Source organism: Camarhynchus parvulus, chromosome 14 (assembly GCF_901933205.1).
Source record: "Camarhynchus parvulus chromosome 14, STF_HiC, whole genome shotgun sequence".
NCBI lineage: Eukaryota > Metazoa > Chordata > Aves > Passeriformes > Thraupidae > Camarhynchus > Camarhynchus parvulus.
Window position 1 is genome coordinate 2,043,554 of NC_044584.1, and position 27,009 is coordinate 2,070,562.

At 64.4% G+C, this 27,009-nt stretch overlaps 4 protein-coding genes across 7 annotated transcripts; 2 read left to right on the plus strand and 2 right to left on the minus strand.

Moving 5' to 3' along the window:
* Positions 1 to 2,799: 2,799 nt before the first annotated feature.
* RHBDL1 (rhomboid like 1) lies at positions 2,800 to 8,447 on the plus strand. Its single transcript, XM_030957912.1, is given in 9 exon segments — positions 2,800 to 2,891; positions 5,284 to 5,442; positions 5,610 to 5,834; positions 6,418 to 6,566; positions 6,649 to 6,761; positions 7,000 to 7,100; positions 7,683 to 7,704; positions 7,707 to 7,733; positions 7,802 to 8,447. Coding segments are annotated over 9 exon segments (1,137 nt in total). The 5' UTR covers positions 2,800 to 2,852; the 3' UTR covers positions 8,104 to 8,447.
* Positions 8,448 to 9,854: 1,407 nt separating this feature from the next.
* STUB1 (STIP1 homology and U-box containing protein 1) lies at positions 9,855 to 13,743 on the plus strand. The gene is made up of 7 exons (XM_030957895.1): positions 9,855 to 10,080; positions 11,012 to 11,210; positions 11,322 to 11,487; positions 11,614 to 11,704; positions 12,210 to 12,266; positions 12,383 to 12,499; positions 12,858 to 13,743. The coding sequence occupies exons 1-7, from the start codon at positions 9,895 to 9,897 to the stop codon at positions 12,981 to 12,983; spliced, it is 942 nt and encodes a 313-aa protein (XP_030813755.1). The 5' UTR covers positions 9,855 to 9,894; the 3' UTR covers positions 12,984 to 13,743.
* Positions 13,538 to 16,434, minus strand: JMJD8 (jumonji domain containing 8). Of its 4 annotated transcripts, none has more exons than XM_030957904.1 (9): positions 16,318 to 16,434; positions 16,157 to 16,240; positions 15,819 to 15,867; positions 15,632 to 15,728; positions 15,161 to 15,229; positions 14,812 to 14,875; positions 14,434 to 14,501; positions 14,169 to 14,303; positions 13,538 to 14,097 (listed from the first exon to the last, which is right to left on the minus strand). In XM_030957904.1, the coding sequence occupies exons 1-9, from the start codon at positions 16,407 to 16,409 to the stop codon at positions 14,081 to 14,083; spliced, it is 675 nt and encodes a 224-aa protein (XP_030813764.1). In that variant the 5' UTR covers positions 16,410 to 16,434; the 3' UTR covers positions 13,538 to 14,080. The 4 variants fall into 4 exon arrangements, with proteins under 4 accessions (XP_030813764.1, XP_030813763.1, XP_030813765.1 ...); XM_030957903.1 differs by having other exon boundaries at positions 14,812 to 14,931; XM_030957905.1 differs by lacking the exon at positions 14,434 to 14,501.
* Positions 16,435 to 16,684: 250 nt separating this feature from the next.
* Positions 16,685 to 25,420, minus strand: WDR24 (WD repeat domain 24). The gene is given in 11 exon segments (XM_030957879.1): positions 16,685 to 16,909; positions 16,944 to 17,117; positions 17,217 to 17,401; positions 18,802 to 19,139; positions 19,955 to 20,059; positions 20,366 to 20,487; positions 22,323 to 22,438; positions 22,521 to 23,174; positions 23,177 to 23,198; positions 23,971 to 24,148; positions 24,480 to 25,420. Coding segments are annotated over 10 exon segments (2,370 nt in total). The 5' UTR covers positions 24,961 to 25,420; the 3' UTR covers positions 16,685 to 16,909; positions 16,944 to 16,948.
* Between the last annotated feature and the right edge of the window lie 1,589 nt (positions 25,421 to 27,009).

Consider the following 27,009-nt stretch of genomic DNA (forward strand, 5'->3'; position numbering starts at 1 on the left):
CTGAGTGTCACCAGCCTGGCCGTGTCACCAGCCTGGCCGTGTCACCAGCCTGGCTGTGCCACCAGCCTGTGTCACCAGCCTGTCCTTCCCCAGCACACTCATGGTCAGTCTCCAGGCAGCTGCAGGGCAGATCCGAGGTAGCACGCAGAGCTGCTTTTTCGGTGTTTTGTCTATTTAAATGTTTTATGGTGGCCTGGAGCCAGCGAGGGGATGGAGGAATCGCTGGGCAGCCCCGGTGTCTCTCCCAGGAACAGCCCCAGGGTGGTGTCCCCATCCTGCTGTCCCCAGTGCTGGCCAGCCGGGTGTCCCTGCCTGTGCTGGAGCTGCTCTGCCAGTCGGGCACACACTCACTGCTGGCCCCTGGCACTGCCAGGGCCAATCCCTCGTGCTCAATGTCCTCCTCTGTGCCCACCATGCGTGGCTCTGCCAGCCAGGCCCGTGCCTGGTGTCTCCCTGCTCCACATCTGCTGGAGCTGCAATGTTTTAGTTTGTTCTCTACAGCAAAATAAATTTTTACACACCTTGCGCTTGCAGACCGTGTCCTGTGTCACCTGGGGAGCAGGAGCCCTGTCCCTGCAGGGGGAGCAGGGCCATCCTGAGAGCCTGGGCTGCCCCGTCCGAGGGCACTTACAGGGATTTAGGGCCTGGTGTGGTGGGACAGGGCTTGGGGCTGGCCAGGACTCCTTGGTGCTGGGGGACATGGATCCTTGTACAGGTGCCAGCCAGGGTGCAGAGACGGGGGAGGTGATGGATCCCATAGTTCTCTGCTCAGGATCCACGGGAAGCGGGAGCTTTGGCTGCCCTGGGAGCTGTGATCTCTGTGCCCATCCTTGTGTGGGGTTTGGGGCTCCCCATTTCCCTGCAGTCGCTTTCCCCCTGCACCTGCAGCTCCCAGGGCTGTGCCACCTCCCCTCCCTGCTCCTGTTTTCCCAAGGCAGCTTTTCCCTCAGCTATTTCTGTCCCTGCCTCAGCCACGGGCGCTGGGCACAGGGAATGTGGGCGCAGCTGGAGAAAAGGATTTTCCAGAGCCTCTGCACTGGATGGGATCAGACTGCTCCCACATAAGGTGGGATCCTTGTGTGGTGGGAGAAGAGACCCTTCCCACATGGCCAGCCAGGGGACAGGGAAGGTGGGGACACAGCCGGGACAGGGAGGGTGGGGACACGGCCGGGACAGGGAAGGTGGGGACACAGCCGGGACAGGGAAGGTGGGGACACGGCCGGGACAGGGAGGGTGGGGACCCGGCCGGGACAGGGAAGGTGGGGACGCAGCCGCGCTGCCGTGCGGGCAGAGGAGGCGGTGCAGGGCGGACGGGACACGCGGTGCTCCCTGGTGACTCCAAACCAGGCTGGATCCCCCGGGAGCCGCGGCCCATGTGCCCTGCTGGGTATTCATAGCTCTGGTGTGCGGGCCCCGGGCGCTGTGCTGGGGCAGACACGGGTGTGGGGCTGGGCACACGCCTGGCAGGGCCATGGGACCCCAGCCGTGGCCACACCGGCCCCAGGGAAGGAGCCTGGCAGGGCTGGGCAGCCCAGGGCTCCCCGGGCACCTCAGAGGGGCTGAGCCACAGCTCTGGGAAGTGGGGACACTACCAGGGATGGGTCCTGGGGACATCCCTGCCCTGCTGTGGATCCAGGGGAGCCTGGCCCGGGTGACACTGGGCATGTCCCATAGCGGTGCCAGCTCCAGGGACCCAGTGCCAGGCTGTGCCATGAGCACTGTGACAGCACAGGGGACAGCAGTGGAGGCTCCATGGGCCCTGTGCCATGGGGGATGTACCCGGGCTGGGCTGGCCTGGGGGTCAGGGACAGGATGGAGGGAATGTTTGCAATCTGTGCCAGATTCAGCAGGTACCTGGTGCTGGCATGCTGGTGTCCATCCTGGGACACTGCTGTCCGTTCTGGGATGCTGATGTCCATTCCAGGACAATGGTGTCCATCCTGGGATGCTGATGTCCATTCTGGGATGCTGGTACTGTACCAGGATATGGATTGCTCACACAGGGGGCAGCTGCAAAGCCACGTACCAGGATGTGGGCACAGGAATACACATACGTGTATTGGGATGCAGTACTGGCAATGGAATACAGGCTCCCATTCCAGCATGCAGACCCTGTACTGGGACCCAGGGATCACAGCAGGAGCCAGGTCCCATCAGTGCTGGCACACGGGGAGCAGGATGCAGGCACCCACAGCAGGATGCACAGAGCTGCTCTGGGAGGCAGGAACTGGGCCAGGATGTGGGTACCAGTACTGGGATGTGAGTGCCAGTACTGGGATGTAGATATCACACTGGGAAGCAGGTATCACGCCAGGAGGCAGTTCCGTATGGGGATGTGGGCACCAGTACCGGGATGCAGATTCCCATACCGGGATGCAGGTTCCCGTACCGGGATCAGGTTCCCGTACCGGGATGCAGGTTCCCGTACCGGGATGCCCGCAGCCGTGCCGGGATGCCGGCCCCATCCCAGGCTGTGATCGCGGGTGTGGGCTCTCTGCCCGTGCCGTGGCCGTGTCCCGGCGCTGCCGGCGGGGCGGGGCGGGGCGGGTCCCGGTTCCCCGCGCGGCGGCGGCGGCGGCGGCGGCGGGGGGTGTGGGGGGGGGGGCGCTGCGCCGCGCGCTGCGGCGGGGGCGGCTCCGCTCGGCTCCGCTCCCGCCCCCGCCGCCGCCGTCGCCCCGCTGCCATCGGCGGCTCCCGGCGCCGCCGCTTGCCGCTCGCTCCCGGGCCCGCCGCAACGCGGGGCTGGCGGGGAGAGCCGCCCCCGCCGCCGCCCCCGCCGCCCGCGCCGCTCCCCTGCCCGGCTCGCCGGCCCCGGGCGCGGGGAGCGGCGGAGCCCTCAGCCCGCCGGGTGCATGGACAGGAGCTCCCTGCTGCAGCTCATCCAGGAGCAGGTGAGGCCGCCCGGGGGGCAGCGGGCACCGGGCAGCGCTCGGGGGGGCACCGGACAGCGGCCATCGCCGCCGGGGCGGGGGTGCCCGCGAGCTCCGGGCACGGCTGGCGCGCAGCGGGCACCGCTGCCCACCCAGGGCGGGCACCGCGGCCGCGCCAGCCCCGCCAGCGTCCCCCGGTGCCCCTCGTCACCGCCCCGGGGTCCCCCCCGCCCTGTGCCGCCGAGAACGCGCGGCTCATCTCACTTGTGGCCTCTCCCTCCGGCAGCGCCGGGCCGGATCCTGCCCGGGGCGCCCTCAAGGACGAGGGGTGCTGGGCACGGAGCCCCAGCGCCGCCGCCGCGCTCTGGGTGCCGGGTGGAGCCCCGGGGGTGCCTGGGCTCGGTCCCGCCGGCGAGGCGGGGGTCTGCGCCCGCCCCCGTGACCTGATTGCGGGATGAGGCCGGGGAGCAGCGGCGCTGCGCGGAGCGGGGCTCTGCTCGCGGCACGGTGCGGCCTCGAGGGGTTCCACCCGCCGTGCCCCGGCCCCCACCAGCCCCCCCTGAGCTCCATCGCCTCGTCCCTCCATCCCCACCCAGCCCTGGCCCAGCTGGCGGCTCTACCCCGGGCATGGGGAAGGAATTTCCTGGGGCTCAGGAAAATGAACGGATCCCCCACTCGCCCCCCGCTGCTCCCGTGACCTTGGCTGAGTCCCCCAGCCCGGGAGCCGCGGTGCTGTCCCCCGTGTCACCCCTCGGGCACAGGGACTCCATGTGAGCCCGAGCTCCTCGGAACGAGCAGGATCTTCCCCTGGAACGAGCGGTGCTGGGAGGGCCGGGGGCTGGGGATTGGGCCCTCCCGGGGGGTGTGGAGTGCCAGTGAGGTTGGGGTGGGGGGACATGCACCCCAAAAGCAGAAAGGGGCTCCCAGGCTGCTGACAGAGCTCTTGGTGCTCTTGGGGCCGGTGCCTCAGCGTGTGCCAGCGTGGGGACAGCGTGTGCCAGGTCCCGGTGTGACACACACACACGTGGAGCCTGTGGGGTGACAGCTGTGGGGCAGGGGGACAGGTGATACCGGGGTGCCCCATGTCTGGGACTGCTCCTATAGGCTGGTGGCTGTTGAGAGGTTGCAGGTGCTGCCTGCACCCCTCATCCCACCCTGCATCCCTCATTCCACCCTGCATCCTCATCCCACCCTGCATCCTCATCCCACCCCTGCACCCTGCAGCCTGCACCCCTCATCCCACCCTGCATCCTCATCCCACCCTGCATCCTCATCCCACCCTGCATCCTCATCCCACCCTGCTCCCCCATCCCGCCCTGCACCCCCCATCCCACCTCCCCCTGCACGCCCATCCCACCCTGCACCCTCATCCCACCGTGCACCCCTCATCCCACCCTGCACCCCATCCCACCCTGCACCCCTCATCCCACCCTGCCCCCCCATCCCACCCTGCACCCCTCATCCCACCCTGCACCCTCGTCCCACCGTGCACCCCTCATCCCACCCTGCACCCCCATCCCACCCTGTACTGCCCATCCCACCCTGCACCCCTCTCCGGGCAGACAAACCCCCTCGGTAAAGAGGCTGTGGCTGTTTCCTGCCGGGGGAGCAGGGAGGGACAGGGTGCCCACCCGGTGGGGACACGATCCCCTGTCCCAGGCACTCCCTTCCTGCCCATCCCACGAGGATGAGGCTCCTCTCCCGCATTTCCCTCCCTGCAGGAGCAAGGAGCAAACCCCACACGGCCTCGGGGTGACTGCAGGGGCTGCGCTCCGGCCGTGGGTGCCCCCTCCCCATCTCCACCCTCCTGTGCCACGCCGGGCTCCCTGTCCCCATGAGCGGTTCCGTGTGGGGCACCCTGTGGCTCTGGGTGCCCGTGGGCGCTGTCCCGGAGGGCTCGGGGTGCCCGGCCCGCTCTGGGACCCCCGGGATGGCACACGGTGCCCCGGGATGGCACACGGTGCCCCGGGCAGGGCGCGGTGGATCCAGCGGCAAGGGCGGCGGGAGGAGCGGGAGGAGGAGGAGGAGGAGGAGGAGAAGAGGAGGAGGAGGAGGCTGGTGCCAGGGCTGCGCGTGTGTTTAGCTTGGTGGCTTCCTGGCTGGCAGGCTGCTGGCGGCGAGAAATAACTGAGTGGGAGAGTGTTGGCTGCGCCCGGGGAGACGGGGACAGCGGCACGGCACGGGCAGCAGCGTGGCACGGGGGCACACGGGGGGGCACGGCACAGGGCACGGGGGGCACGGCACGGCAAAGGCACAGGGCATCTCTCGGGGCACGGCCCGGGGCGGCTGCGGGCTGCGGTGTCCCCCGCAGAGGCAGGGACAGGAGCCATGGAGCCAGGGGCACCGAGAGGCGTCCCCAGCCGAGCAGGGAACCGCGGCTGCACCCTGGTGATGCTCCGTGCCGTGCCCGCAGCTGGACCCTGAGAACACCGGCTTCATCGGCGTGGAGACCTTCGCCAGCCTGGTGCACAGCCATGAGCTGCCCCTGGACCCCGCCAAGCTCGACATGCTGGTGGCCCTGGCTCAGGGCAACGACGAGGGCCAGGTCTGCTACCAGGAGCTGGTAGACCTGGTCAGTGCCGGCCGGGGACGGGCACGGGGCGGGTGCCAGCCCGGGGTGGGCACCGGGCGCCTCCCGGGGAGCGGGGCGGGCAGCGGGGGTGCCCAGGGTCTGTCCTGGCGGGGGTGGCACCGGGCCGGGGCTCCCGAGCTGCCCCCGGGCACGGCCTCTCCCCGCAGATCAGCAGCAAGCGCTCCAGCAGCTTCAAGCGCGCCATCGCCAACGGGCAGCGGGCGCTGCCCCGCGACGTCCTGCTGGACGAGACCGGCCTCGGCATCTACAAACGCTTCGTCCGCTACGTGGCCTACGAGATCCTGCCCTGCGAGATGGACCGGCGCTGGTACTTCTACCAGCACCGCACCTGCCCCCCGCCCGTGTTCATGGCCGCCGTCACCCTCACCCAGGTGCGGGCACGGGAGCGCTGGTCCCGGCCGGAGAGCTCGGCGGGGATCGGGGAGGGCAGGGGTGAGCCTGGCTGTGAGCTCCTGTGTGCACGGAGCTGGCATGAAGGGATCTGTGACCCTGGCTGTGAGCTCCTGTGTGCACGGAGCTGCCATGAAGGGATCTGTGACCCTGGCTGTGGCATCTTTGTGCCCACATGGGTGGCTCAAGGACTGTGTGGCTGTGAGCTGTGTGCCGGGCCCTGAAGGCTGTGACCCTGGCTGTGGCATCTTTGTGCCCACATGGGTGGCTCAGACCTGGAGCAGTGGGGCTGGGTGGCCCCCGTTGTGCTGTTCTGGTGCCCACAGAGGGGATGGTGGGGGTGGAACCCCCTGGAGCTGTGTCCATGGCGGGGGGATGGGTGACCCCAGCTGTGATGTCCTGGTGCCCTTGGTGGGTTCACCGTGGGGTGAAGGGATGGAGGACCCTGTTTGTGATGCCCTTGTGCCCACACCCAGGGCAGCGGGGATGGGTGACCCCAGCTCTGACACCCAGTGGGGCTCAGGTGTGGGGTGCAGGGGGGTGACAGCCAGGGATTTGTCACAGATCATCGTGTTCCTGTGCTACGGGGCCCGGCTGAACAAGTGGGTGCTGCAGACCTACCACCCCGAGTACATGAAGAGCCCCCTGGTCTATCACCCCGGGCACCGGGCGCGCGCCTGGCGCTTCCTCACCTACATGTTCATGCACGTGGGGTAGGTCCTGCCGGGGGGGGACAGGGGGACACCCGGGGGCTGCACAGGCTGAGCCCCCCCGTCCCCTCCTGTGCCCGGGCAGGCTGGAGCAGCTGGGGTTCAACGCCCTCCTGCAGCTGATGATCGGGGTGCCCCTGGAGATGGTGCACGGCATCCTGCGCATCAGCTTCCTCTACCTGGCCGGGGTCCTGGCAGGTGGGTGCTGCCCTGGGGGGCGCTGTCCCCATCCCCCCGTCAGTCCCTGTCACCAGCCCCGGGAGGGCACGGGGAGGGGCACGCCGAGTTTGGTGGGGACGCTGGGCTCCTCTGGCAGTGCCAGCGTCGCTTGCCCAGGGGCTGGGGGGCAATGCAGGCTGTAATTAATTGATGTAGGCAGTAATTAATTAATGCTGTGGGGGTGAGGCCCCATGCTGAGCCCTGTCTGTGCCCCCAGGCTCCCTCACCGTCTCCATCACGGACATGAGGGCGCCCCTGGTGGGGGGCTCGGGGGGCGTCTATGCCCTCTGCTCTGCCCACCTCGCCAACGTTGTCATGGTCAGCCTGGGGACAAGGGGACACGGGGGGGGGACGGGGGGGATGGCTTTGTAGGGTGGGCAGCATGCTGGGGGATGCCATGGGGTGACAACGGGGATGGGAACTGTCTGCAGGTTGGGCAGGGTGGTGGCACATTAGGGGGGATGCCATGGGGTGGCTGGCACTGTGGGATGGGCAGCAGTGGTGGGGGGATGCTGTGGGTGGCATTAGGGGCGGCACTGTCACAGGGGGACCACCTGGGGTGACATCATGGGGTGGCTGTGGGTGGGGAGGAGCTGGGGCATGAGAGGGCTCCATGGAGCACTCCAGGGGCTCTGGCAGAAGCACCCACCTTGGTGCTGGAGCATCACTGGTGCCAGCCTGTCATCCCTACTTCCATCCATCCATCCATCCATCCATCCATCCATCCATCCATCCATCCATCCATCCATCCATCCATCCATCATCCACCCATCCATCCATCCATCCATCCATCCATCCATCCATCCATCCATCCATCCATCCATCCATCCATCCATCCATCCATCCATCCATCCATCCCTCCCTCCCTCCCTCCCTCCATCCCTCCCTGCATTCCCGCAGAACTGGGCCGGAATGCGCGTTGCTCTCGGATGGTGCTGGCGCTGGTGTGCAGTGAGTACCGCCCCCCGGCCCCCCGCCGTGCTGCCCGGCCGCGGGCTCAGCCCTGCCCTGTCCCGCAGTGAGCTCCGAGGTCGGTCGCGCCGTCTGGCTCCGCTTCTCCCCGCCGCTGCCGGCCTCGGGCCCGCAGCCCAGCTTCATGGCGCACCTGGCGGGGGCCATCGTGGGCATCAGCATGGGGCTGACCATCCTGCGCAGCTACGAGGAGAGCCTGCAGGACCAGTGCGGCTGGTGGGTGCTGCTGCTGTCCTACGGCACCTTCCTGCTCTTCGCCGTCTTCTGGAACATCTTCGCCTACGACCTGCTGGGGGCACAGATCCCCCCCGCCCTAGCCCGCCGCCCCCCGCCCCGACCCCGCGGCTGATTTGGTTTCCGAGCCCCCCGGTGGAGGGGCTGGGGGGGTCCCCGCGCGTGACATGGGGACAGGCCACCCCCCGCCCGCCTGTCCCCTCGGTGCTAGCGATCGCGCCGCCCCCGCCCCGGGCTGCGCCCCCCATGTCCCCTGCGCCCCCCGCCCCAGCCCCGTCCCCAAAGGAGCTTCAGCCCTGCCCCGGCACCGCCAACGCCCCCGGGGCGCCCGCAGGGCTCGGAACGCGCCCCTCGGGAGGGAGCCGGGCCAGCGGGACCCCCCCCCGGCTCCCGGACCCCCTTCCCAGGGTGGGGGCCGCTTGTTGCCCCCCAGGACCTGCACTTTCACACGAAGGACTGGTGCCAAAAGAGGAGCGATTTATTTTTCTATGCCAAAATAAATATAAATAGAAGAAAGAGGAATTTAACGAGAAGAAGGATATGGGGAGAGCCCGGCAGGAACCAGCTGAGACCGGCACGACTCGTTTTGGCGGTGCCCTCGGCGGCACGGCCCCCCCGCCCCGCCCCGGCCCCGGCCGCCCTCCCGGGACGGGGGCTGGCCCCGGGATGGGGGCGGGGGGGTCCCCGCTCTAACCCCCCCCAGACCTTTTTGGAGTATAAATAAATATTTTGCACACGGCGGGGCTCGTGTCTCTGTCGGGGGAGGGCGTTTGGGGTGCCCCCCGTCCCCGATGGAGGCAGTGCGGGTGCCGGAGCTGGCCGGCCCGGGGGCGGGGGGGGCACAGCCGGGCTCGGGGCTTACTGGAGCAGAAAACTCCGGGATCAGTGGAGCGGCACCCGGCCGAGCCCGCGGGGCTGGCAGCGCGGGGGGCACGCGGGTGCGGGGGGTGGGCACTGAGACACCCCCTGCCCCCCAGCCCCGCCCGCCGCACGCACCAGCGCTGGCTGCAGGCACCGAGCCCCCCTCACACCCTGCACCCCGCACTCATACCCTGCACCCCCCATCCACACCCTGCACCCCCCATCCACACCCTGCATCCCCCCTCACACCCTGCACCCCCCATTCACGCCCGCCCCTCATCCAGCCCCCCAGGCCACACCACCATCAGCCCCATGGCATCTCCTCCCTGGACTCTCACACCCCCCACACCCCCTTGCACCCCTGTCCCCTCCAGCCAGGACCCTCACCCACCCTCCCGCATCCCTCTGTGCACCCTGCTCCCATCAAACCCTGCTCGACCCCACGAACTGCATCACAATCCATCCATCCATCCATCCATCCATCCATCCATCCATCCATCCATCCATCCATCCATCCATCCATCCATCCATCCATCCATCCATCCATCCATCATCCATCCATCCATCCATCCATCCATCCATCCATCCATCCATCCATCCATCCATCCATCCATCCATCCATCCATCCATCCATCCATCCATCCCCGTTCAATTCCATAAAATGCACTCAGGCCACGCCCACTCGCCCCTGACCACGCCCCCGGTGCTCTCCCCTTCTTAGCTCCGCCCCTTTATCAACGCGCCTCCTGTCTACCCTGCCCAGACAGACCACGCCCCCAAAATGTGGCCCCACCTCTTTTTTCATTAGCCCCGCCCTCCGCTCGGCAACCCGTCCCTTCCCGGAGGCCCCGCCCCCTTCCAGCAAGCCACGCCCCACTCCAGCCCCGTCCAGCAGGCCCCGCCCCAGGCCCCGCCCCTGCCGCGCGCCCCGCCCCGCCCCGGAAGCGGCGCTGTCGCAGTGCGCGGCCGGAGCGGCGGAGCCGGAGCCGCCGGGGCCGCCCGGAGCCAGCGGAGCCGCGGCCCCAGCGCCGGCCCGGGCCGCGCCATGAAGGGCAAAGAGGAGCGCGAGGGCGGCGCGGCGGGGCCCGGCGCGGCGGGGCCGGGCGCGGGGGGCGCGGGCGGCGGCAGCCCCGAGAAGAGCCACAGCGCGCAGGAGCACAAGGAGCAGGGGAACCGGCTCTTCGGCGGCCGCAAGTACCCCGAGGCCGCCGCCTGCTACGGTCGCGCCATCGTGAGTCCCAGCGGTCCGAGCGGGAGCGGCCCCCGGGACGGGCGCACCGGGGAGGGGACACCCGCACCGCCGCCCCAGGGGCCCGGCCTGGGTCCCCCGGGACGGGACTCCCGCGGACGGGACACATCGACCTCCCTCTGGCCGCGGGGGCCCAGGCTGGAACCTCCCCCTCGGCCTGGTGACCCTCCCGGAGCCGGCCTGGCCAACCCTGGGGTGGCGTCCCCAGAAAGGGACACCCCCGCCACGCTCTGGGCCTTGACGCCCGCAAGATGGGCCTTCCCCCAGGCTGGACATGTCCGCAGCCCTGGCCTGGGTATCACCAGGGTGGAACCCCCTTGGGCTGGGCACTGTTCTTCCTCAGGGTCTGGCCAAGATGCCCCTGAGATTGGGACACTTTTAATCGGGACACTGTTCCCTCACCGGGCCTGGCTCCTCCTGGAGGGGCTGGACACAGCTCTGGGCCCGATTCCCCCCTCCTGGGCCTGGACTGTCACCCCTAGGCCTGGCCTAGGCACCCCCCCCGGCCCTGGTCCCCTCTCAAGCCCATCCTGTCCCCCACCCAACTCCAAGCTGGCCTCCAAGCCCTACACCCCCTCCCCAGAGTGCCCCCACCCTGAGCCTGTTTCCCCTAAACCCTGCACTGTCCCTGGGCTGTGCTGGGTAGGGCAGAGCCACCCTGGGACGGTTGGGGTGCCAGGGGGACAGTCCCCTCTGGGGGCAGGGACACGGGCTGCCCTATGGGGACCGTCCCAGCCTGTCCCCAATCCACGGCAGCACCTCCCCACGCGGTGCACGCCCCGGCTGGCACTGCTGGCCCTCCCTGCCCAGGGTGACAGCGCTGCTGGCTCACCGAGTCACCGGGCTGTCACCCGGCTGTCACCCAGCCCGTCCCGGCCCTGCCGCCGCCACCAACATGGGCCTGTCCCCGCAGAACCGGAACCCCTTGGTGGCCGTGTACTACACCAACCGGGCCCTGTGCTACCTGAAGATGCAGCAGCACGACAAGGCGCTGGCCGACTGCAAGCGGGCGCTGGAGCTGGACGGGCAGTCGGTGAAGGCTCACTTCTTCCTGGGCCAGTGCCAGATGGAGATGGAAAACTACGACGAGGCCATCGCCAACCTGCAGAGAGGTGAGCGGGCACGCTGCCACTGTCCCCTGCTCCTGGCTGTCTGCTGGGAAAGGGCCAGGGAGGGTGACAGGGACGCTGCTGCTGGTGCTGAGGTGCCCTTTCTCTCCTCAGCCTACAACCTGGCCAAGGAGCAGCGGCTGAATTTCGGGGACGACATCCCCAGCGCGCTGCGCATCGCCAAGAAGAAGCGCTGGAACAGCATCGAGGAGAAGCGCATCAACCAGGAGAACGAGCTGCACTCCCACCTGACCAAGCTGATCGTGGCCGAGAAGGAGAGGTACCGGGGCTCCTGGAGGGGCTATTGGAGTGCCACCAGGCTGTCACAGCTCTGTGTGAGGTGTCCCTGCAGCAGGGAAGGGAGTGACAATGTCCCCCGTCCTGCTGATGTCCCGCTCTGTCCTAGGGAGCTGGCGGAGTGCCGAAAGACTCAGCAGGAGGAGAACACAGACGAGAGCCGGAGCCGTGTTCAGCTGGCCAGCATCGAGGCCAAACACGTGAGTGGGGGGCTTGGGGCTTCCTCATCCCATCCCCATCCCCATCCTCATGCTGTGCTGCAGCCAGGGAAGCTGCAGGGCTGCAGCTGTGCAGGTGAAAGCTGGGAGACCTTGGGACACAGCACAGTAGCCTTCATTCTGTAGCTCAAGCCACCACTGCAGGGCTGTTTTGTCCCCCATGATGGCTTCCCCTGCTCTGTCACCTCTTGTCCCAGCCTGGCAGCAGTGACACCTGCTGTGCCTATTGTTCCCTGAGGAAACACAAGTGCCTCTCGGCCACATGTGGGTCTGAGTGCTGGGGACTAATCCCAGATAAAAATAGGCCCACAAAGGAAGGTTATTTGTAAGCTGGATCACTCCTGCCAGGTTCAGCCAGGAGCTGCACAGGCAGAGGGGCCACCAAGGACCTGTCCCAACACCCACGGTGGGAGGCTTTGGGCCCTCCCTGGGGACCTGTAGCCCCTGCACAGCAGGGACCCCTTATCCTCAAGGGCTTCTCTTTCAGGACAAGTACCTGGCAGACATGGACGAGCTCTTCTCCCAAGTGGATGAGAAGAGGAAGGTGAGTGTGGCTGAGCCTGTGCTCCTGTAAACCTGCTGTGTACCCTGCTCCTTGCTCTGAGCCAGCACCACCTCCCAGGCCACTTTCCTGACCCAGCTGTGCCTCTCTTATGCCAGAAGCGGGACATCCCTGACTACCTGTGTGGGAAGATCAGTTTTGAGCTGATGAGAGAGCCCTGCATCACGCCCAGCGGGATCACCTACGACAGGAAGGACATTGAGGAGCATCTCCAGGTACTGCCAGGCCAGGGGGCTTTCCCAGGGCCTTGCCTTGGTGGGAAGGCATCTTTTTGCTTAACTCAGGGCTCTGCAGGCTCCTTGGGTTTGCTCCCAGTAACCTGCCCGGGCAGCTCCCTGTGGAGCAGGCGCTGCCGGGCCCTGCCCAAAGCGGAGGCGGCTATTGGCAGGGGTCTCGCACCTCGGCCTGCCCTCATCCTGCTGGGAGGCACCTCCAGGGCTCTCCCCTTGCCACGGGCAGGTGCCCGGTTGCTGGGGCAGATGCCACACGGCGCTGGCCTCACGGCCACCCGCGCCCCGGGGCCGAGCCCGGGCGCGTGGAGTAACCGGTTCTGCCGCACCTCCTCCCCTGCAGCGCGTGGGGCATTTCGACCCGGTGACGCGGAGCCCCCTGACCCAGGACCAGCTGATCCCCAACCTCGCCATGAAGGAGGTGATAGACGCGTTCATCTCGGAGAACGGCTGGGTGGAGGATTACTGAGGGACCGCGGCCGCCCGGTGCCCTGGCACAGCCGGCTCTCCCCGGGCTGGCACCGTGCCTTACTCGCTCTCGGCTGTCCCCGCTCTGGCCCGGGCCTGGCGCTGGGCGAGGGCACGTCACCATGTCCCCTTGCCGAGGAGCCGCAGCGGCGGGGCAGGCACCACGGCTCCCTGGCTCCCCTGTCCCGCTCCAGGAGCTGCCCGGGGGTTGGAATGCTGGCTCCTCGGCAGTGGCCTCACCACCATGTCTGTCACCCCCTCAGCCAGGGCAGCCACAGTCCCCACAGAGCACGGCCCGCTCCAGGGGTTGCCACAGGGGCTCGCCGGGATGAGCACCTGGAGCCCCGTCCTTCCCTGTGTTTAGAGTTGTTTCCTCCTCCTTCCACCTCCTGCCTGGCCAGGGTTGGGTCCTCTTCCCAGTAAACAGCCACTTGCCGGGACGCTGCTGCACCCTCTGGCTTTTCCTGGGAAACAACTGCCCCAGGGCTGGAAGGGGCTGGTTCCCACCTCCCCTTCCCCACTGGGACTGTGGTTCCCTAAGAACAACCACCTGGGTTCAAGTTCTTCTTCCTTTTAATGAAATCCTTTAAAAACCCCACAAAAAATAACCAACAGATTTGCATCCAACTGAGATTCCAGCGTTTCGGTCGGCCGACGGCCTGCCTGGCTTTTGAGTGCCCTCTGGAAGTTTGCCAATGTCCATTAAAAAATATATATATATATAAAAAGAATAAAAAAATTCAGCAATAAACGTGGAAAAGGATCTGGAGTGGTTCACAGCAGCCATTTCTGGGGATATCCTGGCTGGGGAATTGGTGTCATCCCATGGGGACCAGGTTTGCTCCAGGGATGTGGCAACACACACCGTGCTTCGGTAGAACAACTTTAATCCAAGGGGAGGGCAAAGACCAGTGAAAACCAGAACTTTCTCAGGCAGTTGGTCCCAATACCAGTGTCCTGTCCCTGAGGGTGGCAGGAGCTGGAGCTCCTGGCCTGGCTGGCACGGTGGTGACGTCTCCTCATCCCTGCCAGCCCTAGCCTAGGAAGGTGGAGATGAAGACGCTGGTGTCCAGGTTGAGCGTGGCGTGCCACCAGCGGTCAGGGAAGTACAGCACCTGCAGGGGACACCAGTGGGGTCCCACGGCTCTGCCTGGGGAGCCTGGGGTCCCCTCAGCCCTGGCCTCACCTCCCCAGGGCGCAGGGTGCACTCCAGCGGGCGCTGGGCGGGGGGCAGCGTGGGGTAGGTGTGCTGGAGCCAGGCCAGCGTCGTCTCGTTGGGGTGGAAGTGCGGGGTTTGATCCGGCGGGTACAGAAACCAGCGCTGGAAAACACCGCGGGCACAGCCCCTCCCAATGCCCCTCCCAGTTCCCCCCGGGCTCGGGGACACCTGGCAGGGGCTTGTTTCTCTGCCCCTCCCCAAATCCTTCCTTCCCCTAGGGCTCAGCTCTCACCTTCCTGCCAAAAATCACCTCGGAGAAACCAGGGCCGTGCCAGTGGAAGGGAACCCCAGAGCCTGAGCCTGGTGGGAGCACAGGGCTGGTGCTGGGGAGAGCCACGAGTCCCGGCCCAACCCTGTCCCAATCCCATCCCAATCCCGGCCCAGTCCCATCCCAACCCCGTCCCAACCCTGTCTCTATCCCGTGCCAGTTCCATCTCAATCCTGTCCCTATCCTGGCCCTATCCCATCCTAGTCCCATCACAATCCCATCCCAATCCTGTCTCACTCCCGGCCCAATCCCATCCCAGTCCTGTCCCAACCCTGTCCCAATCCCATCCCAATCCCATCGCAATCCCATCGCAATCCCATCCCAGTCCCATCCCAGTCCCACCTGCGATCCCGAAGCTGTAGGCGGGGCTGGTGCCTGGGATGCGGAAGGGAGGGGGCACGTAGTGCTGGAACAGGGGGCCCCACTCGGTGAAGTTGTTGTCCCCGAAGAAGTAGAGGGTGTCTGGGGGGACACGGGAGCTGAGCCCGGCCAGGGGAGGGGGCTGCGGGGGGCGGGACGGCACCACCCCGTGGGGCACCACCCACTGCTGGGCACTACCCACCCTGCTGGGCACTACCCACCCTGCTGGGCACTACCCACTGCTGGGCACTACCCACCCTGCTGGGCACTACCCACCCTGCTGGGCACTACCCACCCTGCTGGGCACTACCCACTGCTGGGCTCTACTCACCGCTGCCCAGCCGGGCCGGGTCCTGTGGCTTCAGCAGGTGCTCCACGTACTCCTGGAACGGCACATCCACTGCGGGAACGGAGAGATGAGCGGGGAACGGGAGGGATGAACGGGAGGGATGAGCGGGGAACGGGAGGGATGAGCGGGGAATGGAGAGATGAACGGGAGGGATGAGCGGGGAACGGAGGGATGAGCGGGGGAACGGAGGGATGAACGGGAGGGATGAGCGGGGAACGGGAGGGATGAGCGGGGACGGAGGGATGAGAGGGAGGGATGAGCGGGGAACGGAGGGATGAACGGGGAACGGGAGGGATGAACGGGGAACGGAGGGATGAACGGGAGGGATGAACGGGGACGGAGGGATGAGCGGGGGAACGGAGGGATGAACGGGAGGGATGAGCGGGGAACGGAGGGATGAGCGGGAGGGATGAGCGGCGGCAGCCCCGCGGGCGGGCACGGCCCCGCGCTCACCTTTCCGGTACGAGTAGGTGTTGGCCGTGCTGAGCCGCACCGGGAAGGGCCCGAAGGCCGCCAGCAGCTTCTCCCGGGTGCAGAGGGCTCGGAAGGCCTGGGGATGGAGCGCGGGGAGCCGGGATGCTGCCGCCGCTCCCGGGGCACCGGGAGGTGCGTCCCAGCCCTGTCCCCCCGCGGCACTCACCGAATTGTCCGTGACCCCACCGAGGATCACCGGCCGGGAGAAGGCGAACCTGGGGGCGGCATCCAGCGGGGTCCCGCACGGGCGGAGCACGGGGACCGGCACGGACCCATCCCGGGATACCGGGACCGGCACTCAGCCATCCCGGGGCATCGGGACGGCCTCCAAACCACCCCCGGGGCACCGGGGTCCGTCTCCACCACCTTCCCCCAGGTTCTCCCCCGGGACTCCCGGCTCTGCCCCCCCAGTTCCCCCCGCCGCTCCCCGTTAGCCCGCCCGGTGCACCGGAACTGCCCCCGGCCCCCTAGCTCGGCACCGGGACCGTGCCGGGTCCGCCGTACCGCTGCAGGAAGAGGGAGTAGGTGAGGGAGGCATCGGCTCGCTCCACGGTGCAGCGTGGTTCCTCCGGCACCGTGCCCGCCAGCCTGCAACGGGAGACTCCGCTCGGCACCGGCACCAGGACCGGCACGGGGGCCGCTCCCGGGGCAGCCCCTGTCCTTACCAGCCGCCGCCCAGAGGGTCGGTGCAGGCGCCGGGCCGGGCCCAGCCCAGCGGCAGCAGCAGCAGCGGCAGCAGCCGCGCCGCCGCCGCCATGGGGACCGGCACCGGAGACACCGGGAACTACAATTCCCGGCATGCATCGCGAACACACGATGGACGCGGTCATTGGTTGGGCGTCTCGCTACGGGTGCCGGTAAGGGCCATCACTTAAAGGGGCAGCAGAAAACGAGCCCCACCTCCCGGCTTAAGGTGGCCCCCCGGCACAAGGGGACAACAGCATGGGGACACCAGCGACACCGCAGGGACGGGACCCATCCCAGGGGCCACTGCAACCAGGCGAAGCAAAGACAGGAGTCATGGCTCGAATCAACTGCTGGTTTGTTTTAATCCAGTAAAAAACGGCCGGGCAGGGGGTGCCCCCGCAGCCCTTATTTACACAAATAAATACAGGGAGCGCGGTGCCAGGGGTACCGGGCAGGGCCCTGCTGCCCCCCTGCCCCACCCCGCGGGCTCAGGACTCAAGTGTGCTCTGGGGAGCTCAGGTGTGCTCTGGGGAGCTCAGGTGTACTCTGGGGAGCTCAGGTGTGCTCTGGGGCGCTCAGGCTGGGGAGCTCAGGTGTGCTCTGGCAGGCTCAGGTGTACTCGCAGAGGTGGCCGCAGCCGGCGGGGCAGTGGGAGCTGGTCTCCAGCCACTTCATGATGTGCTGCAGGTGGCCGCCGTGGCTGCAGCCCTGGCACCAGACGAAGAGCCCCTTCACCACGTGGTGACACACGGCACACATGCTGGCACACTGCCGACACCTGCACGGGGACATTCAGGTGGGTGTGGGCAGGGAGAAGAGGGAAGAAGGGAACCCACCCCATCCCCCTGTCCCCAGAAGCCCCTCTGGGCCCCCTCACCTGTCACAGATCCAGCCCCTGTTGCTCATGGGCCGCTTGCAGTTGCTGCAGTTGACGTGCAGGGTGGTGGAAGCCTGGTTGAGGCAGTTGATGGCACGGCAGGTGCTCAGCTTGATCACCTCGTTGGAGATGTTCCAGAGCTGGAAGCGCTGCAGCAGGTCGATGTAGGACGTGTACCAGTGCTCCTGGGGACAGCCACAGACAGCTGAGCCTCCACACCCACCCTGAAACCCCCTCAGGACCCCAGCCCTGCATCCCAAAGGCAAGATTCCCCTGGGGGGCTCAGCCTGGGGAAAAGGAGGCTCAGTGGGGGCTTTCTCACTCTACAAGTCCTGACAGGAGGGTGGAGCCAGGTGGGGGTCAGGCTCTGCTCCCAGGGAACGGGCACAGGACAAGAGGAAATGGCCTCAAGTTGTGCCACAGGAGGATTAGTTTGGATATTAGGGAGAATTTCTTCATGGAAAGGGTGGTCAAGCACCGGCACAGGCTGCCCATTGCAGTGGTGGAGTCACCATGCCTTGGGGGGATCTAAAAGCTGTTGATGTGGCATTTGGGGACATGGTTCAGTGGTGGCCTTGGCAGTACTGGGGGAATGGTTGGACTCAATGATCTCAGAGGGCTTTTCCACCCTAAAGCATTCTGTGATCCTCTGATCCCTGCAGTGGGAGAACAGCTCTGCCACCCTGGGGAACTGTGCAAACCCAGGGCACCAGGAACATTTCTCTGTCTGCTCTGGGATGCCCTGACCCCCAGGGCAGCACTGACTTTGACCCTCATTCATGGAGAAAGTTTCCCAGACTTCAAGATAAACTAGAATCCACAAAAGTGTGAAATAGATTATAGAGAGCAGTGTAGGTGCATCACTTGGTGAGAAATTGAGATTTTGGGATTTTTAGTATGTTGTGGATGGAAGCAAGATGGAGGGCACAGGGTGTCCTCCTGGGTTTCTTCATGCTTCTTCCTTCTCCATGGGTTTGGGTGGCATTTTGTAATTGGGTGGAAAAATCCACATTGCAGCTCTTTGGGATCAGTTGTTGGATTGAAAGGGAAAATAATCTAGGTGTCAGTTCTTAATTGGATAGTTTAGCCTTAAAAGCCCTTGTAACAAGAGACTGTTGGCCATTTTTGCAGCGCTTTTCCAGTGTGCTGAGCCTGGTGTGGACAGCGTGCAAAACTCTAGATAAGGCAACAATAAAGAAGAACCTGAAGACCAAAAAAATCCAGTGGGTCTCTCTTTCCTGACGGCTCCAGGAGGGTCTCCAGGAGGGTCTCCCAAACAGGGGAGCCCCTGGGAGAGCCCAGCCTGAGTCCCAGAAGTCTGGGAATCGGCACCAGGTACCCCAGAGCATCCTTCCCTGCATCAACAGGGCAAGGGCACCTCCCCATGCTGGCCCTGCAGAGCCACCTCAAATCCCAGGACTGGTGGTGGGGCAGGAACCAGAGCCCTGGAGCTGCTCACCGTGCCTTGGAGTTGCCCTGCCAGGGGCTGGAGGAGAAGGGAGTGCCCCAACCCCAGGCATGACCCCATCGGGCTGCACGCCCTGTGGGTCCCAGCGAGGCACAGCCCTGCCCTCAGGGGCTGTACCTGGGTCTGCTCGTCGATCTCCTTGCGGATGCGCTCTCCCAGCACGATGAGCACAGACACTGCTGTCTGCACGTCGCCCTGCTCGGCGTAGAACAGCAGCGTGTCCCGCACGATGGGGTTGAAGAAGTCGGAGGGCAGGCGGTTCTCGTAGAGGGAGTGGGAGATGGAGATCAGCGAGAAGGACTCCACGGGGGTCAGCGACACCGTCTCGGCCTCGTTGCCGCTGACGTGAGGGGAGTCGGCCTTGTCCTGCAGGTGGTCCAAGGCTGACGGGTTGTCCACGATCTCGTGGCGCAGGGGGAAGGCTTCCTGGGGAAGGCTGTATTCCTGCTCTTCAGCTGCAGGGATGAGCAGGAGAAAACCCAGCTGTGTAGCCCTGCATTTCTCTTCACAGAGAAAAGCAAGGCACAATTCTTCCCAAGAACAATTCTGATCATTTGCTGTGCCTTTGTTTGTGCCAAAGTGGAATGCAATACGGAGATTGTTTACCCAAAGTCATCGTTGTCACAGACATCTTTTATGAAAAAATCTTTTTTTAAGATTTTTCCTTTTGAGAAGCTGAGAGGCCTCAAGAACAAAATGTAAACAATGATTATCTGCTGCTGTGGAATGCAACAGGTGCATCTGTGATTGGTCTCATGCAGTTGTTTCTAATTAATGGCCAATCACAGTCAGCTGGCTCGGACAGAGAGCCAAGCCACAAACCTTTGTTATCATTCCTTCTTTTTCTATTCTTAGCTAGCCTTCTGATGAAATCCTTTCTTCTATTCTTTTAGTATAGTTTTAATGAATATATATCATAAAATAATAAATCAAGCCTTCTGAAACGTGGAGTCAGATCCTCGTCTCTTCCCTCACCCTAAGGCCCCTGTGAACATGGTCACACATGGTGTTTTGTTTCTTTGGCCTATCAGGGCCAAGTGTGTGTGTGTGTCAGGAGTGTCAGGTGACAGTCACAAAATTCAGTGCAGTGTGTGCAGGGTTGAGTGCTTGGCAGATTCAGTTTAGATGTACAGAATAATATAGTGTAATAAAGTAATTAATTAGCCTTCTGATATCCATGGAGTCCTCCTCATCATTCTCTCCCCTCGCTGGGGCCATCACAGCATTGCTGTACAGCTGGGACAGACAACACCTCCCCCTGTGTGCTCACCATGTGGGTTCTCGTGGTCCATCATGTACAGGTCGTCCTCATCTGCCTCCACATCCCCCAGCAGATAATCCGCAGGGACATCGCTGCCCTCTGTCTCCTCATTGTCTGCGTGCCCAGGGAAAGAGAAATCAGCTCATCACACCACTGGATCCACCTCCCAGTGTCCTGCCCGGCATGCCGGGCTGTGCCTGAGCCACAGAGCTCAGTTCCCCACCACTGTCACTGTCACTGTCACCCCAGGTCATGGGGGAAAGTTGTCCTGCAGCACTCTGGGGCTCAGTGCTCTTCACCCTGAGGCTGCAGCACGTCCAGCCACCCCAATTCACAGGATAAATGTCCCAGTTAATGCTCTGTCTATGGCTGAGGAGAGAAGAGCCGTGGGACTGGACTGGGCCCCCCCAGGAGCGTTACCCTCGTTGTTGATCAGGGTGGAGGAGGAGTCCATGAGGATGTTTTCTGTGCGGCTCTCTCCTTTGCTGCGGTCCAGCCTGGACTCGCTGCCCAGCCCAGCAGGGATATCTTTCAGGTTAAAGCTGGGGAAAAAAGCCAAATTTAACAGTCAGAGGAGTATAAAGTTTCCATTTCAGCCATCAAACAGCCTGGATACAGGTGTCCAGTTGCAATTTGAATGGAGAAACATGAGATACAGAGATATCCCTTTGTGGGCAGAAGGCACCAGTCTCCACTGTGTGACTTACAAATAAAGGCACATTGTGACCGTGGTCACAGCCCTTTCTCCAAGCCTGGTGGCACTGCACATGCACTGCAAAGGTCTCCCTGAAGAATTCCAGAGCTGAGCAGCTCCTTCCCCTCACAGGCAGGTGAACAGGAGCTGCCTGGCTCCAAAAGGTGCCTGGCTGCTAGTTATGCATCACCATGCTCAGCCTTCACCGAGCTGGAGAGGGGAAGGGCTGGGGCTGGAGCAGAGCCCAGCTCCCCAGGCTGCTGCCTGCCATGTCTCAGACAGGCACAGCCACCCAGCTGGAGGCAGAGCTTGGTCAAGGACATGGCTTGTTTCCTTTGGTGTTATTTGAGGATCTGTCACTCACTGTGGGAACCCGGTCCTGCGAGGTCTGACAGCTCATTTGGAGTCCTCACCCCACACGTTTATGTCATTGAGAAGAAGAAAAACAAGTTTTCCTGCTTCATCAGCCCACAACGGGCTCTCCACAACGCCAACGTGCTGCTGGCAGAGCTGGGCTGTGCTCTCCCTTGGAAAGGCTCCAGAAGAAAACCTCTGCACAGCAGCAGTTCCAGCTCCAGCCATGAGACACCTCCTCCACCCCCAGCCCTTGGTCACCATCACTGCCCTGGGCACAGCTGAGGCCTCACCTCAGATCCTGGGGTCACTTTTGGGGCCTCATGACAGGAAAGACATTGAGGGGCTGAAGCATGTCCAGGGAAGGTGACAGAGCTGGGGAAGGGGCTGGAGCACCAGGAGGGGCTGAGGGAGCTGGAAAGGGGCTCAGCCTGGAGAAAAGGAGACTCAGGAGGGACCTTCTGGCTCTGCACAACTCCTGACAGGAGCGGGGAACTAGGGGAGCTGGGCTCTGCTCCCAGGGAACAGGGACAAGAGAAGAGGAAATGGCCTCAAAATGTGCCAGAGGAGGTTTAGATTGGATCTTTGGAAAATTTCTTCATGGGAAGGGTGGTCAGGCACTGGCACAGCTGCCCAGGGCAGTGGTGGAGTCTCCAGCCCTGCAGATGTTCAACATCATGTAGATGTGGTACTAAGGGACTTGGTTTCGTGGTGGCCTTGGCAGTGCTGCTGGGGGAATGATCTCAGAGCACTTTTCCAACATTAGAGATTCTGTGATTCATGAATTCAGTAACTGCAAAGCTGGTCCCAGCCCCATGCCTCACCACAGGCCAAACTTTGGTTGAAGGAGAGAAGGGAGCAGTGTGTGAGGCTGCACAGATTGAGGCCAGGCTGGCCACACCAACATGAGAAATGGCTCCGTTCAAACAATGCCAACATGCAAACCAGCACAGCCTGAGGCTGAGGGAGAGCTGTCCCTGCTTGCTCCCTGTGTCTGGGGCAGGTTAGTTATTATGTAGAAACTGTTCCCTAGGAGGGTGGGCAGGCCCTGGCACATGGTGCTCAGAGAAGCTGCGGCTGCCCCTGGATCCCTGGCAGTGCCCAAGGGCAGGTTGGATGGGGCTTGGAGCAACCTGGGATAGTGGAAGATGTCCCTGCCATGGCAGGGGTTGAATGAGATGAGTTTTAAGGCCCCTTCCAACCCAAACCATTCCAGTATTCCATGATGTGATTCTATAACCCCATCCCAGCCAAGGAGCCATTCCCACTCCCCCCTCATGGAGCTATCCCCCTCATCCCACTGCTCCCTGCAGCTCCCACCCCCTGTACCTGTTCATGAGCGGCAGGGCAGTGCTGCCTTTCCCCATGCTGTGGTTGAGGTTTGCGGATGACACGGTGCCGAGGCTGGAGTAGATAATCCTCAGCATCGTCCACGTCTGAGCCACCTGCGAGGAACACACTCCCTGTCAGACCTTCCCAGGCCAGCACTCCCTGCAGCAGCACCCCTAACCCTAACCCACAGCTCACCTGGTTGCGCTCCAGCCCCTTGGCCACCTTGGCGTTGTGGTCGCAGAGCTCGGCCAGGGGCCGGCCGGCCAGCGCGTACTGCTTGGCCGTGTGCACGAACCAGTCCATGCTGCCGCTCTCCACGTCCGTCTCGAACACGCTCAGGGCGCTGGAGGACGAGATGTACTCAAACTGCTCCGTGGGGTCCAGCTTGCGCTTGAAGAAGATGGGGTGGCGCCGGTCGCCGATGTAGGGCTTGCGGTTGGAGTCGGAGGAGATGAGGCTCTCCTTGGCGGCGAAGGCCAGGTCTCCGTAGAGGCTGTAGCACAGCCCCTCGGGGTTGGCCCGCTCGATGGGCTGGCTGGCGTCCTTGAAGATGTGCTGGTAAAGGGTGCTGTCCTTGGAGCCCGAGAGCAGGAAATAGGGGTCGTGGAGGTGGCGCCACACGATGCCCGTGGTGACGTCCTTGTGCTCCTCGAACATGGCGGAGGGGATGAAGGGGCGGCGCACGTCCCACACGTAGATGTTGTGGTCCACCATCATGGAGCAGGTGGCGATGTGGTGCTTGCACTCGGGGCGCCACTTCACCCGCGCCACCGAGGCGATGGTCTGCACGCAGTAGATCTCCTTGGCCCGCGTCGTGTTCATGTCCCACACCTTCACCATCTTGTCGCGCGGCCGCCCGTGGCCAGCCAGCCCCTGGGACAAGGATGGATCAGTGGTCACCTCTCTGTCCCCACCATGGCACAGAATTGCTCACAGCACAGGTGTAAGCACATCCACAGGTGTGACCACATCCATGCCACAGGAAGGCAGCTGGGCTGCAATCCCATCCTCCCATGAGCTCCCCTGGCACCTCCACTCCACAACAACCAGGTCAGGCAGAACATCCTTCCTGCCCCCAGTTATGGCCCTGCACCTCTAGAGCCCATCCCAGTCAGACCAGCTCCCTCTGGCTCTGCTTTCCACTGGCCAGGCACAGCAGAGAGGAAAAGGCCATCCTGAATGTGTTTCAGCGCCTCTCTAAGATCAGCAGCAGTGGCAGCACTGCCTGAGGAGGGTCCTGCACACTGTAGCAGCTCCTTCCAGATCCTTCCCAGCAACCTCCCAGGAAAGGCAGAAGGGAAACACGACTGAACACAAGAGTGCTGTGTCCCAGAGCAGCCAAGTAGTGCCTCCCTCAAGCTGAGCACTGGAACAAGAGGCTGCTGTAACCCTGCTATACACAATCATAAGACACTCAGTGCCTCAAAACCCCCTAATTTATCAAAAAACAAACCTCAAACACTTTAACACCACCCAAATGCTCAAAGCAACAATCAATCCTACCTCCCAGCAACATCCCCAGCCCCTGACACAAGAGGACAGAGTATCACAGACCATGCTTTCCCCCACAAAATCCCAATCCTGTTTTCAGGGTTTCTCTTGTCCTGCAAGGCCGGGTGGCTGCAGGGGCAGGCCCCACACCCACCTGTCCTCTGGGTGCCAGTCACAGCAGAAGACAGGCCCATTGTGGGCTGTGAACATCCTCTCGTAGCGGTCGGGCCGGCGGATGTCCCACAGCTGCACGTTCCCGTTCTCGAAGGTGGCAGCAAAGGTGAAATAGTCCCGGATGCTGAACTGCACATCACGCACGCTCTCCGACTGGCCTGGGGGGGGACACAAGGTAAGAGCTCCATAAAGCTAAAAATCCCACTGGAAGAGCAGAGAGAAGGTAGCAGGGAGGGCTGTGACTGTCTGCCATCTCCCACACAGACCCAGCTAGCACTGAGAGGCAAGAAAAGGCACCAAAATGCCTCTCAGCTCCTTCTTTCCCTGCTCTGGGCATCACACCCTGAGCAAACCCTCCTTTGGGCAAGGGGAAGGACAAACCCCCAACCCCTGCCTCTCCTAAAGGTGAGGGGACAAGCAAGGAAAGGACAAAGCTCCCAAACTCTGCTTCCCCACAGGGAAAGGGGACAACAAGAGCCACGTTTGTACCAGAGAAGGTGCTGACAGAGTCCTTCTTGCGCAGGTCAAAGCACTTCATGTAGCCGTCCTGGGAGCCGCTGAGCAGCATGTACACCTCGGTGGGGTGGAAGCACACCTTGTTGACAGTGCGCTTGTGCTCCGTGAACAGCTGGTCCTGCTTGTTGCGGGATGGCTTGCCCAGGTTCCAGGTGACCACCACGCCGTTGGTGGCGGCGGTGGCCAGCAGGTTCTCGTCCATCTGGTGCCACACCACGTCGGCGCAGCTGAAGTTCAGGGAGGGCTTGCGGCCCACGCGGAGGTTCAGCTTCTCCACAAACTGCTCCTCCTCGATGGAGTAGATCTTGAAGATGTTGCGGCCGGCCACCACCACCTGGGCAGCATCCCTGCACACGCTGATGGCGTTGGCGGGGGCGTCCAGGTGGCAGAACATGGTGCGGCCAGTCAGCGCGTTGCCCCCCAGGGCAGTGGTGACCCTGGCCATCTTCTCCATGGCTGTCCTCGGGGTGCTGTCCCCTCTCCAGCAGGCTGCCTGCACACCCACACGGCCACTCTGCTCCACCTCAGCCAGAGCCGGCCAGGGACAGGCTGGGCTCCTGTGGCTCCTGCTGGGCCCTGGTGGCTCCGACCGCGGCTTTTTGTGGCTGCATCAATGGGCCGGGGAGGTGAGAGGCCACAGAGCCGCCTGTGGGAGGGAGATACAGCCCCACTCAGGGTTCTCCTCCTGTCACCCTCTGTGGCTTCCTCCCAGGGAGTTCCTGAAAACCTTCTCTGGGTTCCTTCTTCCCTCCTCAGCCACACCCTGAGATGTTTTGCTGTTGCTGATAATCCAGGTCAAGTACAGTGCTGTGGCTGAAGTGAGCAGCGTCCGCAGCACCAGGTGGGGTGAAGTGAGGCCACGGTCACTCCGTGGGGCACTTGAAACCTCAGAGCCTGCAAAAACCAGGGGATGATGCTCCTTCTCTAGCAGGGGGAGGCAGCAGCTACTCAGGCTTCCTGGAGGGATCACAGGGTCCCACGGGCAGTGTCCTCCAGAGCCAGGCTGAGCTCCTGCCACAGCACTGCCCTCTCCTGCCAGGTCCCACTGATCCCTCACAGCTCACACTCCCACCCCCTCAGGAGCCCTTCCCACCCTCAGAGCACCCTTAGGGTCCCGTCCTACTCCTGAGGCCACCCCCAGCCTCTCATGTCCCACACTCCCACCCCATCAGGGCCCTCTCCCGACCCACAGCCCTCTCATACTCCACATCCTCCTCCTGCTGACCCACAGCCCCCCGGACCCCTCAGACCCCACACTTCCCTCTCCGCAGGGCCCGCTCCTGAGCCAGAGCCCCTTCAGGACCCCCTCAGAGCCCACTCAGGGCTCCCTGAGAGGCCCCCCCCACCCCATACCCTCCTCAGGGCCCCTTCCCACCCCTCAGAGCCCCCGGGGCGCCTTCACAACCCCCTCCCGCCTCACAGAGTCCGCTGCCGCCGCCACCCGGTGCCGGACCCCTCCGTGCGAGGCCCCGGTGCCGCTCCCGAGCCGTACCCGGCGCCGGTTCCCGCGCCGCCAGCTCGGGCCGAGCAGGCCCCGCCGCCGCCGAGCTCCCGCCAGGCCACGCCCCCTTCCGCCCCGGGAGCACCCCCTGCTGCTAGGCCACGCCCCCTTCCGTCACCGGGATCGCCCCTGCTGCCAGACCACGCCCCCCGTTCCTCCACTAGGATCCGCCCCCTCCCGACGGACCACGCCCCTTCCGATGGCGGGACGCTGCCCCTGGACCCAGGCCACGCCCCCTCGCCCAGCCCGGATCGTCCCCCTACCGACTGACCACGCCCCCTCCGCCCGTCTTGCTGTTCAGCCCTGCCCATTTGTGGCAAGACCACGCCTCCCCAGCCCTGGTCCGCCCCGCCCACAAACCACGCCCTTCATATAGACCACGCCCTTTTTCCGTACCCCGGACCGCCCTCCTGCATCAGGCCACGCCCCTTTCCCGACCCGGATATCCATAAGGCCCCGCCCATCTCTCTGTCCCCGAGGCCCCGCCCATTGTGAAGCCCCGCCCATCCACAGGCCCCGCCCCCGCTCGGTATAGGGCGCGTTGGGGGCGCGGGGCCATGGCGGGCACGGAGCCTTGGGGGGCCGGGGGGATGCGGGGGCCGGGGGGTGCAGTGGGAATAGGGATGCGAGGGGATAAATGGGGATTGGGGTGTCCAGGGCGCCTTGGGGGGAGTGCCGGAGGGATGTGGGGTGCGCTGGGAGTGGGGGGCACTGGGAGTCAGTGGGGTGCGCTGGCATGAAGTGGGGGGCTGGAGGGATGGGAGGGATGGGGTGCGCTGGGAGTGGGGTGCGCTGGGATGAAGTGGGGGGCTGGAGGGATGGGAGCTGTGCTGGGGACTGCAGGAGGACAAAGAGAGTTCCGGGGGTGTCGGGGGCTGTGGGATCCGGGGGGAGCGGGGATACCAGAGGTGCACCCCAGAGGCACTGGGAGCACAGCAGAAAACGGGGTTCAGGGGGGTGTGGGGTGCATTAGGGGTCAGGGTGGGAAATGGGGGTGCCGAG

Coding starts and splice junctions, on each gene's coding strand:
- STUB1 (XM_030957895.1), top strand. CDS start 9,895: ATGAAGGGCAAAGAGGAGCGCGAGGGCGGCGCGGCGGGGCCCGGCGCG. Junction 10,081..11,011: donor CCTGCTACGGTCGCGCCATC/GTGAGTCCCAGC, acceptor CTGTCCCCGCAG/AACCGGAACCCCTTGGTGGC. Junction 11,705..12,209: donor CCAGCATCGAGGCCAAACAC/GTGAGTGGGGGG, acceptor CTTCTCTTTCAG/GACAAGTACCTGGCAGACAT.
- JMJD8 (XM_030957903.1), bottom strand. CDS start 16,409: ATGGCGGCGGCGGCGCGGCTGCTGCCGCTGCTGCTGCTGCCGCTGGGC. Junction 15,729..15,818: donor GTGGGGTCACGGACAATTCG/GTGAGTGCCGCG, acceptor CTCCATCCCCAG/GCCTTCCGAGCCCTCTGCAC. Junction 14,098..14,168: donor GCACCCTGCGCCCTGGGGAG/GTGAGGCCAGGG, acceptor TGTCCCCTGCAG/GTGCTGTACTTCCCTGACCG.